The 13,375-nt window shown below is 58.3% G+C and overlaps 4 protein-coding genes across 4 annotated transcripts; 3 read left to right on the top strand and 1 right to left on the bottom strand.

Annotated features, from left to right (window-relative positions):
* Window positions 1–160: 160 nt before the first annotated feature.
* CDEST_09001 (Putative major facilitator superfamily, MFS transporter superfamily) lies at window positions 161–2,077 on the top strand (the record flags this gene model as incomplete). Its single annotated transcript, XM_062925160.1, has 6 exons — window positions 161–700; window positions 762–822; window positions 899–1,137; window positions 1,263–1,659; window positions 1,742–1,873; window positions 1,968–2,077. The coding sequence occupies 6 exons, from the start codon at window positions 161–163 to the stop codon at window positions 2,075–2,077; spliced, it is 1,479 nt and encodes a 492-aa protein (XP_062781211.1).
* A 1,242-nt stretch (window positions 2,078–3,319) lies between these two features.
* CDEST_09000 (Putative flavoprotein) lies at window positions 3,320–6,275 on the top strand. Its single transcript, XM_062925159.1, has one exon. It carries the CDS (start codon window positions 4,463–4,465, stop codon window positions 6,260–6,262), a length of 1,800 nt encoding a protein of 599 aa, XP_062781210.1. The 5' UTR covers window positions 3,320–4,462; the 3' UTR covers window positions 6,263–6,275.
* Window position 6,276: 1 nt separating this feature from the next.
* Window positions 6,277–8,361, bottom strand: CDEST_08999 (uncharacterized protein). The gene has a single exon (XM_062925158.1). The coding sequence runs from the start codon at window positions 7,884–7,886 to the stop codon at window positions 6,612–6,614; it is 1,275 nt and encodes a 424-aa protein (XP_062781209.1). The 5' UTR covers window positions 7,887–8,361; the 3' UTR covers window positions 6,277–6,611.
* Window positions 8,362–10,751: 2,390 nt separating this feature from the next.
* On the top strand, window positions 10,752–11,585 carry CDEST_08998 (Putative cellobiose dehydrogenase, cytochrome domain-containing protein; the record flags this gene model as incomplete). The annotated part of the gene is made up of 1 exon (XM_062925157.1): window positions 10,752–11,585. The coding sequence occupies one exon, from the start codon at window positions 10,752–10,754 to the stop codon at window positions 11,583–11,585; it is 834 nt and encodes a 277-aa protein (XP_062781208.1).
* Between the last annotated feature and the right edge of the window lie 1,790 nt (window positions 11,586–13,375).

The raw sequence follows: 13,375 nt of genomic DNA, 5'->3' as shown, positions 1-13,375 counted from the left end.
TCACCTGCCGAAAGGGGCCTCCGAACGGCGGAGCAGCCGCATGGCTATATACTCTTGAGGGCGCTCCCGGGTTGCTCTGTCACATTTCTCTAGGAGGGTGCTTCATTAAAGACCATCAGATTAAGTTTGTCTCTCTTGAATGAGAGTAGGGTTTTCTAATATGGGCTCCCCGAGCGCCGAAACCCAGTACGATATGCCGGCCTCAGGCGCTGTTGCGGCCGCTCCGGCAGCACCGACCGCACCGACTGCTCCGAATACTCCGGCCGCCCCCGCCACGGCCCCTCCCCGGCCCGGCGCAACGGACGACGTCGTGATGCAGATGCCCACCTGGCGCAAATGGGTTACCCTCGCCGTCGTCTGCTGGATGGCCCTGCCCGTCACCTTCTCCGGCAGCTCGATCCTCTCGGCGACGACCGAGGTGGCCGCCGACTTCGGCACGTCGACGCACGCCATCAGCACGGCCAACGCCGGCGTCTTCGTCGCCATGGCGCTGTCGGCGCTCATCTGGCTGCCGGCCAGCACGATCCTCGGCCGCCGGACGACGTACCTCGTCGCCAACGCGCTGCTGACGCTGTGCTCGGTGGGCTCGGCGCTGGCGGGCAGCTTTGCGCTGTTCACGGCCATCTGGGTCGTCGGCGGCACGACGGGGCCCTTTTTCCTCGTGGCGGGCCAGACGATCCTGGCCGACATTTTCGAGCCGGTGAGTTTCGAACGGGGGGGTTCGTGTCATATGAAGCATCATGCCTGACTGTTTTTGACAGACGACTCGTGGTACGGCTGTCGGGTTCTTCTTGGGCAGCTGCGTCGCGGCCAACACGATAGGTGAGTGAAGATCCTGAAAAGATGAAATCGCGAAGGATGCACATCTTGTTAACGCAACCCCCCACCCCCCGTCTAGCCCCGCTGACTGGCGGCGTCATCGTCAACTTCACCAGCTGGCGCGTCATCTACGGCGTCCAGGCGGGCATGGCGTTCCTCGGCCTGATCATGGCCTTCTTCTTCGTCCCTCGGGCCAGCGAGCTGGCCAAGCACCAGATCGCGGAAAAGACGCCGGTGCGGTCCCTGAGAGACCTCGCGCATGCCTTCAACCCGATGGGGGTCTTTCGTCAGTTCCGGTACCCCAACATCCTCGCCGCCGTATGTTTCCCTCCCCCCTTTCGAATCTTCTTGTTCTTCCCTCTTTCGACTCTTCTTCCCCCCTTGACTACTTCCCCCCTCTCGTGAGTCACCGATCAATCTGACCCTGGCCCCCATCCGTGTAGAACTTCGCCTGCGGCCTGCTGGGCTTCAACCAGTACGGCCTCCTCAGCTCGATCCGACGCGTCATCAACCCCCGGTTCGACCTCACCTCGCCCCTCATCAGCGGCCTGTTCTATCTCGCGCCGGGCGCCGGGTTCCTGATGGGCAGCACCATCGGCGGCCGCGTCTCGGACCACACGGTCAAGCGGTACATGCGCAAGCGCAACGGGCTCCGGCTGCCGCAGGACCGGCTGAAAAGCAGCCTGCCGGCCATCTTCCTCGTGCTGCCCGCCGGCACGCTGGTGTTCGGGTGGAGCCTGCAGAGGGAGGCGGGCGGGATGGCGCTGCCCATCGTCAGCTCCTTCTTCGAGGGCCTCGGACTCATGTGGTCGTTCAGCGGGCTGAACACGTACTCCGCCGGTGAGTTTGTTTGGGGGAAAATGCCGTGCTGTCGTTTGGATTGTCTTTTACTAACCGGGGAGGGTGTATTTTCTCACCGTAGAGGCGTTGCCCGAGCACCGTACGGCCGTCATCAGCGGCAAGTACATCATTCAGTACAGCTTCGGGGCAGGCAGTGTCGGCGGGCTGGTGCCCATGATAGATGCCATCGGGGTAGGGTGGTCGTTTACGATTAGTGAGTCACATACATACACGCACACACACACAGACCACGGCTTAGCGATGCGTTGTTTTTCGATTTACTTTGCTGACTTTTGGGTGTTCGCCAGCTGCAATCTCGGCCCTGTTGGCCGGAGTCTTGGTTTTGATGATTTCGAAATTTGCATCGCGGGCGCAGGACTGGGTGGAGAAGAGCAACAGCGACGATAACGACGAATGAACACACACTGGTGCTTTCAATGATTGCCAACGATTTCGTTAACAAGGCCGGATGATGAAGCATATGAGCGAGCATAAAAGGCGCCGGGTTGGGCTGGAGTAATCTTTATGTTAGTGGGAGACTGAAATGATTCGTTTCGCTGTGTTCAGCAGTCTGGTTTGCTACAATAGCAATGTCACGGCACACCAATGTGCCGTCTGCGTTTCCGAGCAGATGATGAACGGTGCTTCTAAGCGCCCTGGAGAGGAAACATTGAGTGGCTTTGGATTTTGGCGTCCGATGCATCGGGAACATATGTCTGTCGGGACGACTTTTTCGCAGCCGGGCCGCATTGGCGGGGATGCGGGCCGGTGTTACGGAGGACGCCACGGGGCGGGGAGGGACGCCGATGACCTAATGCGTAATGCGGGGTGGAGGATGGATGACTAGACGGGATGAGGAATCGGGTGGTGGTGTGTGAGATGAGAGAAAATAAGTGGGTGAGTGAGCGTCAGTAGTGAGCGATGGGTGAGTGATGAGTGAGTGATATAAAGTGAGTAAATACGTGAGTGGTGGATGAGTGAGTGTGAGGAGAAACTGCTCCGGGCAGGAGGAGTCGGGGTCGAATGTAAATTGATCGTTCCTGCTGTATTCGGAAATGACGAACGCAGCACTCAGTTGGAGATAGTTGCAATTGGAAGGAACTGCGCTCACGAGGAAGGGAAAGAGCCTCCCCTCCCGCCGCCACTGATAGTACGCTACCTTCCTTACCTTTCCGCGCTAGCATTGTTGTCTCACAGAAAAAGGAGTAAGTGACGTAGAAGACGTTCCTTCCCGAGAACTGAGACGGACCCGTCATGCAGAGGCGAGCATGATTAGGTAACAGCAGGGGCTGCACCCCACTGTGGCTTGCACCTCCAACTGTGCTTACCACTTGTACTTCCACTTGTCTTCCACTGTCTTCCACTTGGGATTTTGGAAGGGTTGCAGAGCCTGGTGAGGCTTTTTGTACAAGATGTAATCTAACCTCCAGTTTCTCACTAAAGAACGAACTAGAGGAACAGGAATACATCACAATTCACAATTCGATGAGGGCATTACTGTACAAGCAAAAGACTCAGAACACAACGCACACAAGTAGGGGCCACTGACAACTGTCCCGGTACGTATCTCGTTACACATCACTTAAAAAGCGGGTCTCCCAGATGTCACCGTACATCCGTCCGTCCTCCGCCGTCTCGTCCCCACCTTTTCCATTTTCCTCTCTTTTCCTCCTCGCCGCTCCGTCTCTTCTCGGTCTCCTCTTCCTCTTGCTCTCCCCTCCAACTCCCCTCACCGACCTCATAGTATCCATACGCCTCTTGGGCGTTTTACTCGCCTCTTCCCTGTCAACGTCCCCTTTTTTTTTCTTCTCTTCTCTTGCATGCCCTGCAGCATTTCTCCACTCCTCGTCCTGGTCTTCCCGATTCTGCGTCTCCATCCTGCGTCTATCTGCGGTCGACAGTACGGTCTACGGTACGGTCTACCGCCTGCATCCCATCCGCCTGGTTTCTCTCCTCGACTCTCAACACCTCCTCCTCTCCTCGCCGCCGCCCCCAAATTCGCAAGGAAGGGCCTCGGACTTTTCAGTTCGCCTCGCTAGTTCTTTGCCCGACGAATCACCAACCGCCTGGCAGTGACACCCCGAAAACAACCTTGACGCCCCTGCCACCCATCAACCACCCACCCACCACCACCACCACCGAATCATCCATCTCGCAATGTCATGGTGATGCCACATGTCGCTCTCCCCCGCCATCCATGTCGTTTTTCTTCCCGCCATCTCTGACCCGCGCTACCGAAACCGACCTGACCCCTTTACCTCACGGATACGTTACGCGGTCGAGACCGACACCGGGTAATTACTTGTTCAACCGTTGCTGCCCTGCGGCGCCCTGTAGACGTGCCCGACCGCGACCGACGCTGCACCACCACACAAGGCAAACAATACAGCACGAGACACTCTGTACTACACCACAAATCACAAACCTCATCACCAAACGGCAAAGCAACAGCGCCCCCTGACCGCTTCGACCCGATAGACTATACGTACGAATAACAGAAAACGACTCAATACCAAAGTCCGTCTTCTGTCCAGCGTCTCTTCTATCCATCGACCTGCCACCGACAGCCTCATCCCCCGTCCTCTTCCTTTCCCAGCAGTCGACGCAATCCTCGACGTCGCAACGCCCGCATCCGTCCCTTAAACCTCAACCCAACAACGACACACGCGACCCAACGTACGTCCCAACTGCACCCGCTGCACCCGACGAACACCGAGACTCAACCCCCACACGACCCGGCCGTCGACGAAACGGCACCGACCGTCGCCATCTCCCCCGACGACCGCCGCCGAAGCATGTGCCAATGGATCCCCCCGATCCCCTGCCGCTGCGTATAACGCGGAGCGCCTCCTCATCCTCGTCCCTCCACTTCAAACCCCGCGACCGGAAACTGCACCTGCTGGTCGCCGCCAACGGCCCCCGCGATATATCATGGGCCCAGACCCTCGTCGTCCGCCTCTCCAAGAGCTCCGCCATCGACATGCGCGCCATCGTCGACGATGCCGTTCCCCGCCTCACTCAGACCGTCATCACCATGCAGAACCGCTCCATGACGCTGCCTCTGGGGCCTTCGCGCGCCGGCTCCGAGGCCGATGTCGACGACATCGAATTCTACCGTCAGCAGGCCTTTGAGCTCGTCGAGTGGGCCGACCTGCTCGTCCTGGCCCCCATCGACGCCGACAACATGGCCAAGATGATGGCCGGCATCGCCGATACCTTTTTGCTCGAGGTCCTCAGGGGCTGGGACATGACCAAGAAGATTCTGCTCGTCCCCGGCATGAGCACTCACATGTGGGAGAACCCCGTCACGAAGCGGCAGCTCAACAAGATCAATGCAAAGTGGCCTTGGGTCCGCGCCATGCCCCCCATCCTGTGGCACTACGACGGCGCCCACAAGAACCCCAAGCGCATCGTCAACTGGAACGGCTTCAACGACGTCCTGGGCATCATCAAGAACCAGGCCGACCTGCTCGGCCTGGGCCGCGACGTCGACGTCGTCACCCACCTCGGCTACCTCGCCTCAGGCGATCCGCGCGTCTACTCCAACCTGCCCCCCGAGATCTGGACCATCATCCTCGACTACGCCGGCGACTGGGAACTCGCCCAGGCCCTCGGCATCTTCACCAACCTGCCCATGCCGCACCCCTGGAAGCTGCATCCGAGCGACCCCGACGACCCGCTCAAGGTCTACGAGCACGAGCTCGAGTGGCTCGTCCTCACCTGCGACTCGACTTCGGTCTGCAAAAAGCTGCTCCAGTCCCCACCCGCCTTCCACGAGCTTCCCGCCCTCGTCATCAAATTGCTAATCCGCTTCTCGCTCATCGAGGTGCTCGCCTGGATGGAAGCCAACCGGCCCGACCTCTTTCAGGCCTTTGACGGCAAAGTCCTCTCCACCAAGGCCTCGGCCTACTTTGGCCGCCCCGACGTCCTCGACTACTGGAAAGAGAGCCGCTACTTCCGCGGCCGCCACCAGCAGTGCTACGACGCCGAGGCCCTCGACGGCGCATCCAAGAACGGCTACATCCAGGTCCTCGACTGGTGGTGGCGCCGCTCCGGCCTGCCTCTCCGCTTCACCGAGGCCGCCCTCGAGCAGGCCAGCGGAAAGGGCCATCTTCTGGTGCTCGAGTGGTGGCGCGACGCCGCCTCCCAGGACGACACCATCGTGCTGAGGCCCGGCAAATCACTGCTGTGGGCGGCCCAGCACGGCCAGATCGACGTCATCCGCTGGTGGATGGCATCCGGCATCCCCGTGGCCCACGGCGACGGCGTGGCCAAGATCGCCTCGCGCTGGGGCCAGGTCGGTGTGCTCGAGCTCTGGCGGAAGCTCAAGGGCGACGACAAGCTCGCCTTTGACGGCGAGGTGCTCGTCCAGCCGACGATTCACCAGCACATTGGCGTCCTCGAGTGGTGGCGCAAGTTTGCGTACGGCGAGCTCGAGGGAATGGAGGGGCGCAAGCACCGCGTCGAATACCGGACGTGCGATATTGAAGAGGCCCTGGAGGACAGCATCGGCGACCAGGAGCCGGTGCGAAGGTGGTGGGCCAGCAACGGGCTCAACCTGGGCCTGCGCAACGTCGAATGGATGAGGCCGAGATATCTGTAGGAGTGTACATGATGAAAAACATTTACGAGGCGTAGGCGGCATTGCTTGGTAGGTAGCACCACACACATGGCGCCGGGTCACTTTTGTCTTTTTGTCTTTTGTTCTTTCTGGGCATCGTCACCATCATCATCATCATCATCACAGGCACGAAAAAGTTTGGCGTTGGGGAGACAGAGAAAGAAAGAGGTTATTATGGCATGGAAAGCGTATCATGGATCATGGACAATACATTCGGGGTTTGGACTTATTCACACGGGCGTGTTACTCATGATGTATAATGTTTATCGTGTTCTGTTGGCGTGACTAATTACACCACGTATCATGGGATAGAGATCCGACTCAAGCAGACTCAGATGACCGCTGCGAGCAATCCCGCCACGAGCACTGCGCCCCCGGGCTTCCTCCCGGCCGGCCCTACGCCCGACCCGGCCGTGGTAGACGTCGTCAACCCCGTCGTCACCGTCGCCACAGCCGTGACCTTTGTCGTAGCCTCCATCGCCGATGTCTTCGTCGTCGTCGGAGCACTCGAACTCAAGGCACTCGAGGCCGTCGCCGTCTCCTCATCATCGGTCACCACCATCGTCTTCACCGCCGTTGCCTTGATCTTGGACGGAGATAGAGACGACCCGCCCAGCGTCGTCGTAGACCGTAGACTCGCCGTGCTCCGCGGCAGACTCGCCGTGCTCCGCGGCAGACTCGCCGTGCTCCGCGGCAGACTCGCCGTCGTCGGCGCCGTCGCCGGCGCACCTCCGGCTCTCGTGGTCCCGTTGATCCGACACTGGCCGTTCCCTGCGCACGTCTGCCCCGCGAAGCAGTAGTACGTCTCGCAACACACCTCGCCCGTCGGCATGCAACCCGTCCCGCACAGCGTGCTCCCCTTGCCACACTGGATCACTCCTCCTCCCACTCCTCCTCCTCCTCCTGCTCCACCCTTGGCGCTCGGCATCGGGCCGCACTTGCCGTCGGGCTCGCACGTCTCCCCGGCGTTGCAGTAATACGTCGTGCAGCACCTCTTCCCCATGGGGATGCACTCGTTCACGCAAGGGACCTTGTCGGCCACGCACTGTCCGCCCTTGCTGCCGCTCTTGTCCCCGGATGAGGTGGAGATGGTGGATTTGACAGAGGTGGACGGGGACGACGACGACGATCTGGTGCAGAAGGAGCCGTCGGCGGCGCACGTCTCGCCGGCGTTGCAGTACCCGGCGAGCGGGCAGCAGACGGCGCCGTTGGGGACGCACAGCCTGTTGCAGAGGACGCGGCCGGCGGAGCAGCCCTGCGGCGGGCCGGAGGAGCAGGTGTTGCCGTCACGGCAGCAGCCGCCGGGGACGCAGTGCTTGCCGGGCTCGCAGTAGCCGCCGGTGCCGGTGGCGCAGCAGTCGCCGGTCGAGGGGATGCACTTCCCGTCGCAGGCCTTCTGGAGGGCCGGGGCGCAGGAGGGGGTGGTGGTCGCGGAGGAGGCGAGGCCGAAGGACAGCAGGCTGGAGGCGGCGCCGGGGAGGAGGCCCCGGTGCGGGAGCGGGGCGGCGGCGTCGTGGTGTAGGGGGTGCTGGGGGTTCGTGGCGGCGAGGGTTATGGGGAGGTGGATGAGGCCGGTGAGGGCGAGGAGGAGGGTTGAGACGAGCATTGTGGAAAGTTTCGTTCAAAAGGTTGGGGGGGGGGGGGGGGGGGGGGCGCGAGGCTTGGAGGGACGAGGCCATTCGAAGTGATGGGCGATGTATCTGTGGTATAAGTAAGTTGAGCGGGAGAAGGACGGACGGAATCCCTTACTTCGGGGCTGGGAGTACGAGAGCATGGAACAGGCCGATACGAGGGTTACTTCTGGGGGTCGTCGACAAAGAACTCCTTCACGGTTTAAAACGTCCGCCGGGCGTACGTGGGACGAACGGGCGTACAGCAGCGGTGGTGAATGGGGTGGATCTGGGAAGCAAACATCAGGCCCGTGGAAGTTTCTCCCTTTCGCGGCGTGTTTGCCCCGAGTCGGGTGGCTGGAGGCGACAGCGACGATGGGTTAACGGCGTACGGAGCCGTCTCCCTGCGTGTAGGGAGAGTTGGATTCGGGTTGTTTGCGTCCTTGGGTAGTTAGGTCATACAAGTGCATGGAATCAAGTGAGATCCAAAGCTGCCTGGGATTCTATGATGAGGCATAGGACCAGGGGGGGGGTTGTGATGTTTTCATTCCCATTCATTGCCATGGGAGGAACCGGGCTTGAGGCTGGGAAGGAGCTCCGATGTGGAGAGCCCGGAACGGAGCCGGAGTGGATATGACAAGCGGGTCAGCCGGAGCGGATAGGTTCTGGAGGAAGTGCTTACATAAGGCCACCACTTGGAAAATGAAGTGAAAAGATAAAAAGGACAAAGCAGAGCCTTTCCACTTTTATGTTACAAAAAACGCATTTTGTGTGAGCAACGCCGTGTCTGTTTGCACCTCATACAAGAACTCTCAATAAGTGGGCGACAGTTGTAAACGAAGTTAAAAGACGCACCCAAGCCAAAAATGATTCGACGTTGGCCTGATTCGAACAGACGCTCCCGAAGGAACAAGATTTCTAGTCTTGCGCATTAGACCACTCTGCCACAACGCCGTGGATCGTTGAACCCGCTCGGAGGCGGGGGAGATGCTCAGACTGGCCGGTCTGCGGCTCATGTGCTAGATGCGAGACGTGCGTAGATGGAATGGGGCTTCGCAAAGCGTCCTCAGCCGCTGGTAGTAGTCTGGACCGCTCGATGTTTCTCGATTTAGACGACTAACCTTGTATTCTGTTTATCTGGCAAGCGTTGCAATGTCGTAGTTCACCCCGGCGAAGCTGATGTATGCATGGTCTTCAGCCTTCTGCCGCCTCAACCGGTGATCCGCAGCTACCAAGGCACACCAGACTAAACACCTGCCTATGACCCCCCCCCACCTCCTTTCCTGTGCGGCTGGGCTGGGAAATTGTCTTGCGAGCGGTGGCTTGGCCAAAACCATCCTCGAACAACGAATGCGAGGTCATTGAAGGACTGCACCGTTGTTGGTCCAATCCGTCAACTCAACTCTGGTCTAACTGCAGTGCAAAGCGAGAGACGCGCAAAGCTGACACCAGGACCGAGGTCGGGTCTCTGCCCCGGACCCTGGGTCGATCAGACGAACGGAATAGCCTCTTGTCAAGGGCAGGTCCAGCCGACGTTGCAGACAAGGCCTGGCCTCCAAGGCTGACCCCTGTATTTCCGGACGCTGGAACTGTTGTCTATTCCCAGACACTGCGGGATGGTGGGGATGGGATGGGACTTACCTGGGTGGCATTTTCGTCCCCAGGGCGCCAGTCAAGAACCCTTTTTCTCTCTTGGTCTATTTCTGGGTCCTGTTTCTACTTTGTTTTGGCTGAGCATACCTAACCTGTAAACAATGTGGTCCAGCTCCAGAAACGTTGCTCTGTCCTTCGGTCGAGTTGTGTTCCATCGAAGATTCGATCATGCATCGCATCTTGCGGAGGGGAGATGGCCAAGCATTTGACTCTACCACACTTGGGCAAAAGTCTCTAAGCTTTCCGTGCTTTCAGGCTGATTTCCTCACTTTAGGGGGTCATCGATCAGCCTCTTTGGGTTAAACGACAAGAAACCTTTCGTTTTCGGAGTGCAATTCGAGGCGACTTTGAAGCAGGGGAGAGGGCCGCTTCTGGGACGTCATGAGACGCGCTGCATTAAACCTCGTCACCTTGGCGCCCACCGACAAACGGTCTCGTGCTGGACGAGAAACAGGATACGGCGTCGCACGACGAAACGAACGCTCTCGAGAAGTAGCGGACCCGCGATGTTTCTATTCACCCCACATCGGTTCCTTGAATCCTCGGGGTTAACTCAGTGTCTTTTAGTGTCTCTTACCAGGGTAGAGTCCGATGGATCATAGTTACCAGGGCATCTAGTTGCATATGCTGAAGTTGTGACTCCCGGATTCACACCACAGGAAACGAGTCCTCTACGGTGGAGGGTCTCCTCCAACCAGCCAGCCTTACCCCAAACAGCCCGAAACGACTTTCCCGACTGACAACTTGGCGTGCGGCGCTTCGCCAAAACCTGCCACACTCCATGCCGTATTAATAGAACCGGATAGCCTCATCGCTAAAAGTAGCTACGTTCGCCCGATATGTTCTCATTCACTATTTCGGCTTTTAAGGAGGAGGGGCTAATCTTGGCTAAAACACGGCCCTCATCACCGCCCTCTGAGTGCTGCGACGAGACGAAGCTGTCACATCATGATGGCATCTTGGTCCAGTGTCGAGAAGAGGGGTAGGTCGGACGCAAACGACCATGTGTCGACTGGATGTTAAATAACATTCGCGGTCCTTCTCGGCAAGTTCCAACAGCACAATGCCATCAACAAGCCGCCATCCCCGTGTGTGCAACAACACAGCGTGACTGGATTCCCGTGCGCAGGTCGCCAACTATTACAATCACTTTAATCTCGCCTCGGTCCAAGGTTCACTCGTCGGTCCCGTTACCCGACAAACAAAAGATGGCGACCCCGTCTGTCCCCTCGTCGTCTCATCTTCTCACCTTCAAAGCCTTCATGCTCGCCTTCCTCTTCTGCTACACCATCATCCTCGCCAGCGCCCAGGACGACGACGACGACGACGAACCGACCTCGTCGGCAGCCCAACGGAGCGCCCCCTTCTTGGACCAGGCCACGGGCCTCCCGATGGAGCGCTTCTTCGGCGCCCGCACCCAGTTCGGCTTCGCCATGGCCCTCCCCGAGGAGCCCTCGCCGTCATCCTTCATCGGCCAGCTCTCGTTCCCGCTGGTCGACGGCGCCGGGTGGGGGGCCATGGGCCTCACCGGCGACATGGAGGGCAACTTCTTCCTCGCGGCGTGGCCGGACGGCCGGGGCGGCGTCACGGCGACGTTCCGCCAGGCGACTGACGAGGAGAACCCGCCCGAGGTGACGGGCCGCTTCGCCGTGCGGCCCATCGCGGACGGCGTCTCAGTCAACGCGACGTCCCTCACGTACACGTTCCTCTGCGAGAACTGCCTCGACGCCACGTTGGGGCTGGGGCCCGAGGCCGCGGGCACCGACGCCGTCATGGGCTGGGCGTTGTCAGAGCGGGCGGTGAGGAACCCGGGAGACCCCGGGGCGAACCTGGGGTTCCACGAGCGCGGGTTCGGGCCGTTCACGGCGCGTCTGGGGAGCGCGCGGTCTGCCGGGTTCGATGCGGTTGCCGCGACGGCGGGCGCGCCGGTGGGCAGTTCCAACAGGGCGGTTGCCGTGACGCCGAATGCCTTCCGGGGGGAGGGCGAGGGCAATGGCGATGAAGGTGGTGGTCGCGGCGGCGGCGATGATGACGATGACTGAGATCGTTCGTAGCATGACAATGAAAGAAATTGTCCACTAGTTCTTATGTTGACTTATCCGCATCTGTGATATCTGATGATGAGCACAGTGAAGTGGACTGCGAGACAGTCGCTTATGAATCGTGTGACCACTTTTGACTCTAGAGTACTATTTTGCTCTTGCATCTTTGTCAATCTCGCCACGAGGCCTTCGATGCCATTTAGACTCCGCTCAGATACCACAATGTAAACGAGAGGTTGCGACGCAAGGAACGTGATAGTTTGTTTAGTCGTTGACGATGGACATGTGGAAGGTTTTAGCTTCTGAAGAAGTCTGAAATGGTGCACAGCTTCCATAGCCGTAACTTGTCAGGCTTCTGCTCGATGGTCGAGACCATATACTTTGACCCTTTCTGAAATCGAGGTTCTATGCTTTACGTGTGATGTTTTACAAGGTTAGTACCAGTTATTCCTAGTCGTTGACTCGAGAGTATCCTCATAGGATGCAGCTCAGCCTTCGTAGCGGCAGGCTTTTCCATCTTGGCTGTGACAATGGAATCTGAGATCGAGATGTCATCGGTTGCTGGGTTTGCAAGTTGTGCTGACAGGGGCTGCTAAACCATCAAAGGGCCGAACAAACAGACAACAGATTGTTGTTATTACTTGCTGGTTTTTCATGACGATGAAACAGACGACGAAGAAGAGCAACGTCTTCAGAGCCCCTTAATCCGATACGCACCTTACTTCGCCGAGTTCAAATGGCAACGTCACGATACCCTCATCGTCTTCACCGTCGGGTTCTAAGGCTGTGTGACCTGGTCTCTTCACAGCCGAGCAAAGTTCAGGGCCGGCAGGGCTCGGGAGCAGGGTTGTGGCCGCCTATCTTTATTTGGAGCAGCACGCTAAGGACGCGATCCTCTGCGCAGGGAAATTCTGCTCGGGTCTGTCGGCTGTCCCCGAGACGATTTCCACCTTATTTACACGGTGGCATTCTACGACTGGTGGTGGGTGCTTCGGAGATTTGGACCAGCATTCGGTCTCTGTCGCTTCGGTCTTTGTCGCTTGGGCTTACCATCATATCGATCACGGAACCGTACCAAGCTGTAATCTCAGTCGCCTGCAGCCAGGATGACCCTCAGGGGGCCCCGGCAGCCGTTTTACCTGAGGCGAGGCTCATTTCTCTGCCTATCGGATTGGAGAGTAGAACGCGTCCGAGCATGTCCACATCGACAGCCACATCAAGCGCGATCGAGCAGTGACCTACCAAAGACATGAAAGCGGCCAACTTGGTTCTTCTGTCTGCTTCGGTTTCGCTTTTGAACCTGATTACTTATCCAACTTTTCGATGAAGTGCCGGACTCAGTAAGTCCACTTGAATAATCCACGGGCTAGAAACAAGCCAATGATGTCAAGCGGTCCCGAATATTTGGACTTTAACGGGGCTACGGCCGCCGTTTAAACTCTCATCATGATCTGGGGAGCCACTTGTAATACTTTGCATCGTAGTTCGGGTGACTAATTGACCTGATGTGAGTAGACCTCCCGACGTCTTCGATCTCGAAAGTGCACGTAATGTGCTTCCCGGACAAAAATTAGTTCAGTTTGGTCCCAATGACAAACACTAGTCTCGCTATGAATTCTGTGCTTGCGAATGGGTAACCCATATTCAGGACGCTTGTCGTGACTTCGAAATTCTTAAAGTGTATGTACCTATAGTGTCTCTTACCTCTTAGAGTCTAATACCCATATGTAATTAGATAGGCTAAGCTATACCTAAAGTTAGAACTATTAATATGCTTTAATAAATACTAT

Source organism: Colletotrichum destructivum, chromosome 5 (assembly GCF_034447905.1).
Source record: "Colletotrichum destructivum chromosome 5, complete sequence".
Lineage (NCBI taxonomy): Eukaryota > Fungi > Ascomycota > Sordariomycetes > Glomerellales > Glomerellaceae > Colletotrichum > Colletotrichum destructivum.
The sequence above is the reverse complement of the archived record's forward strand: the minus strand, read 5'-3'. Positions and strand labels throughout refer to the sequence as shown.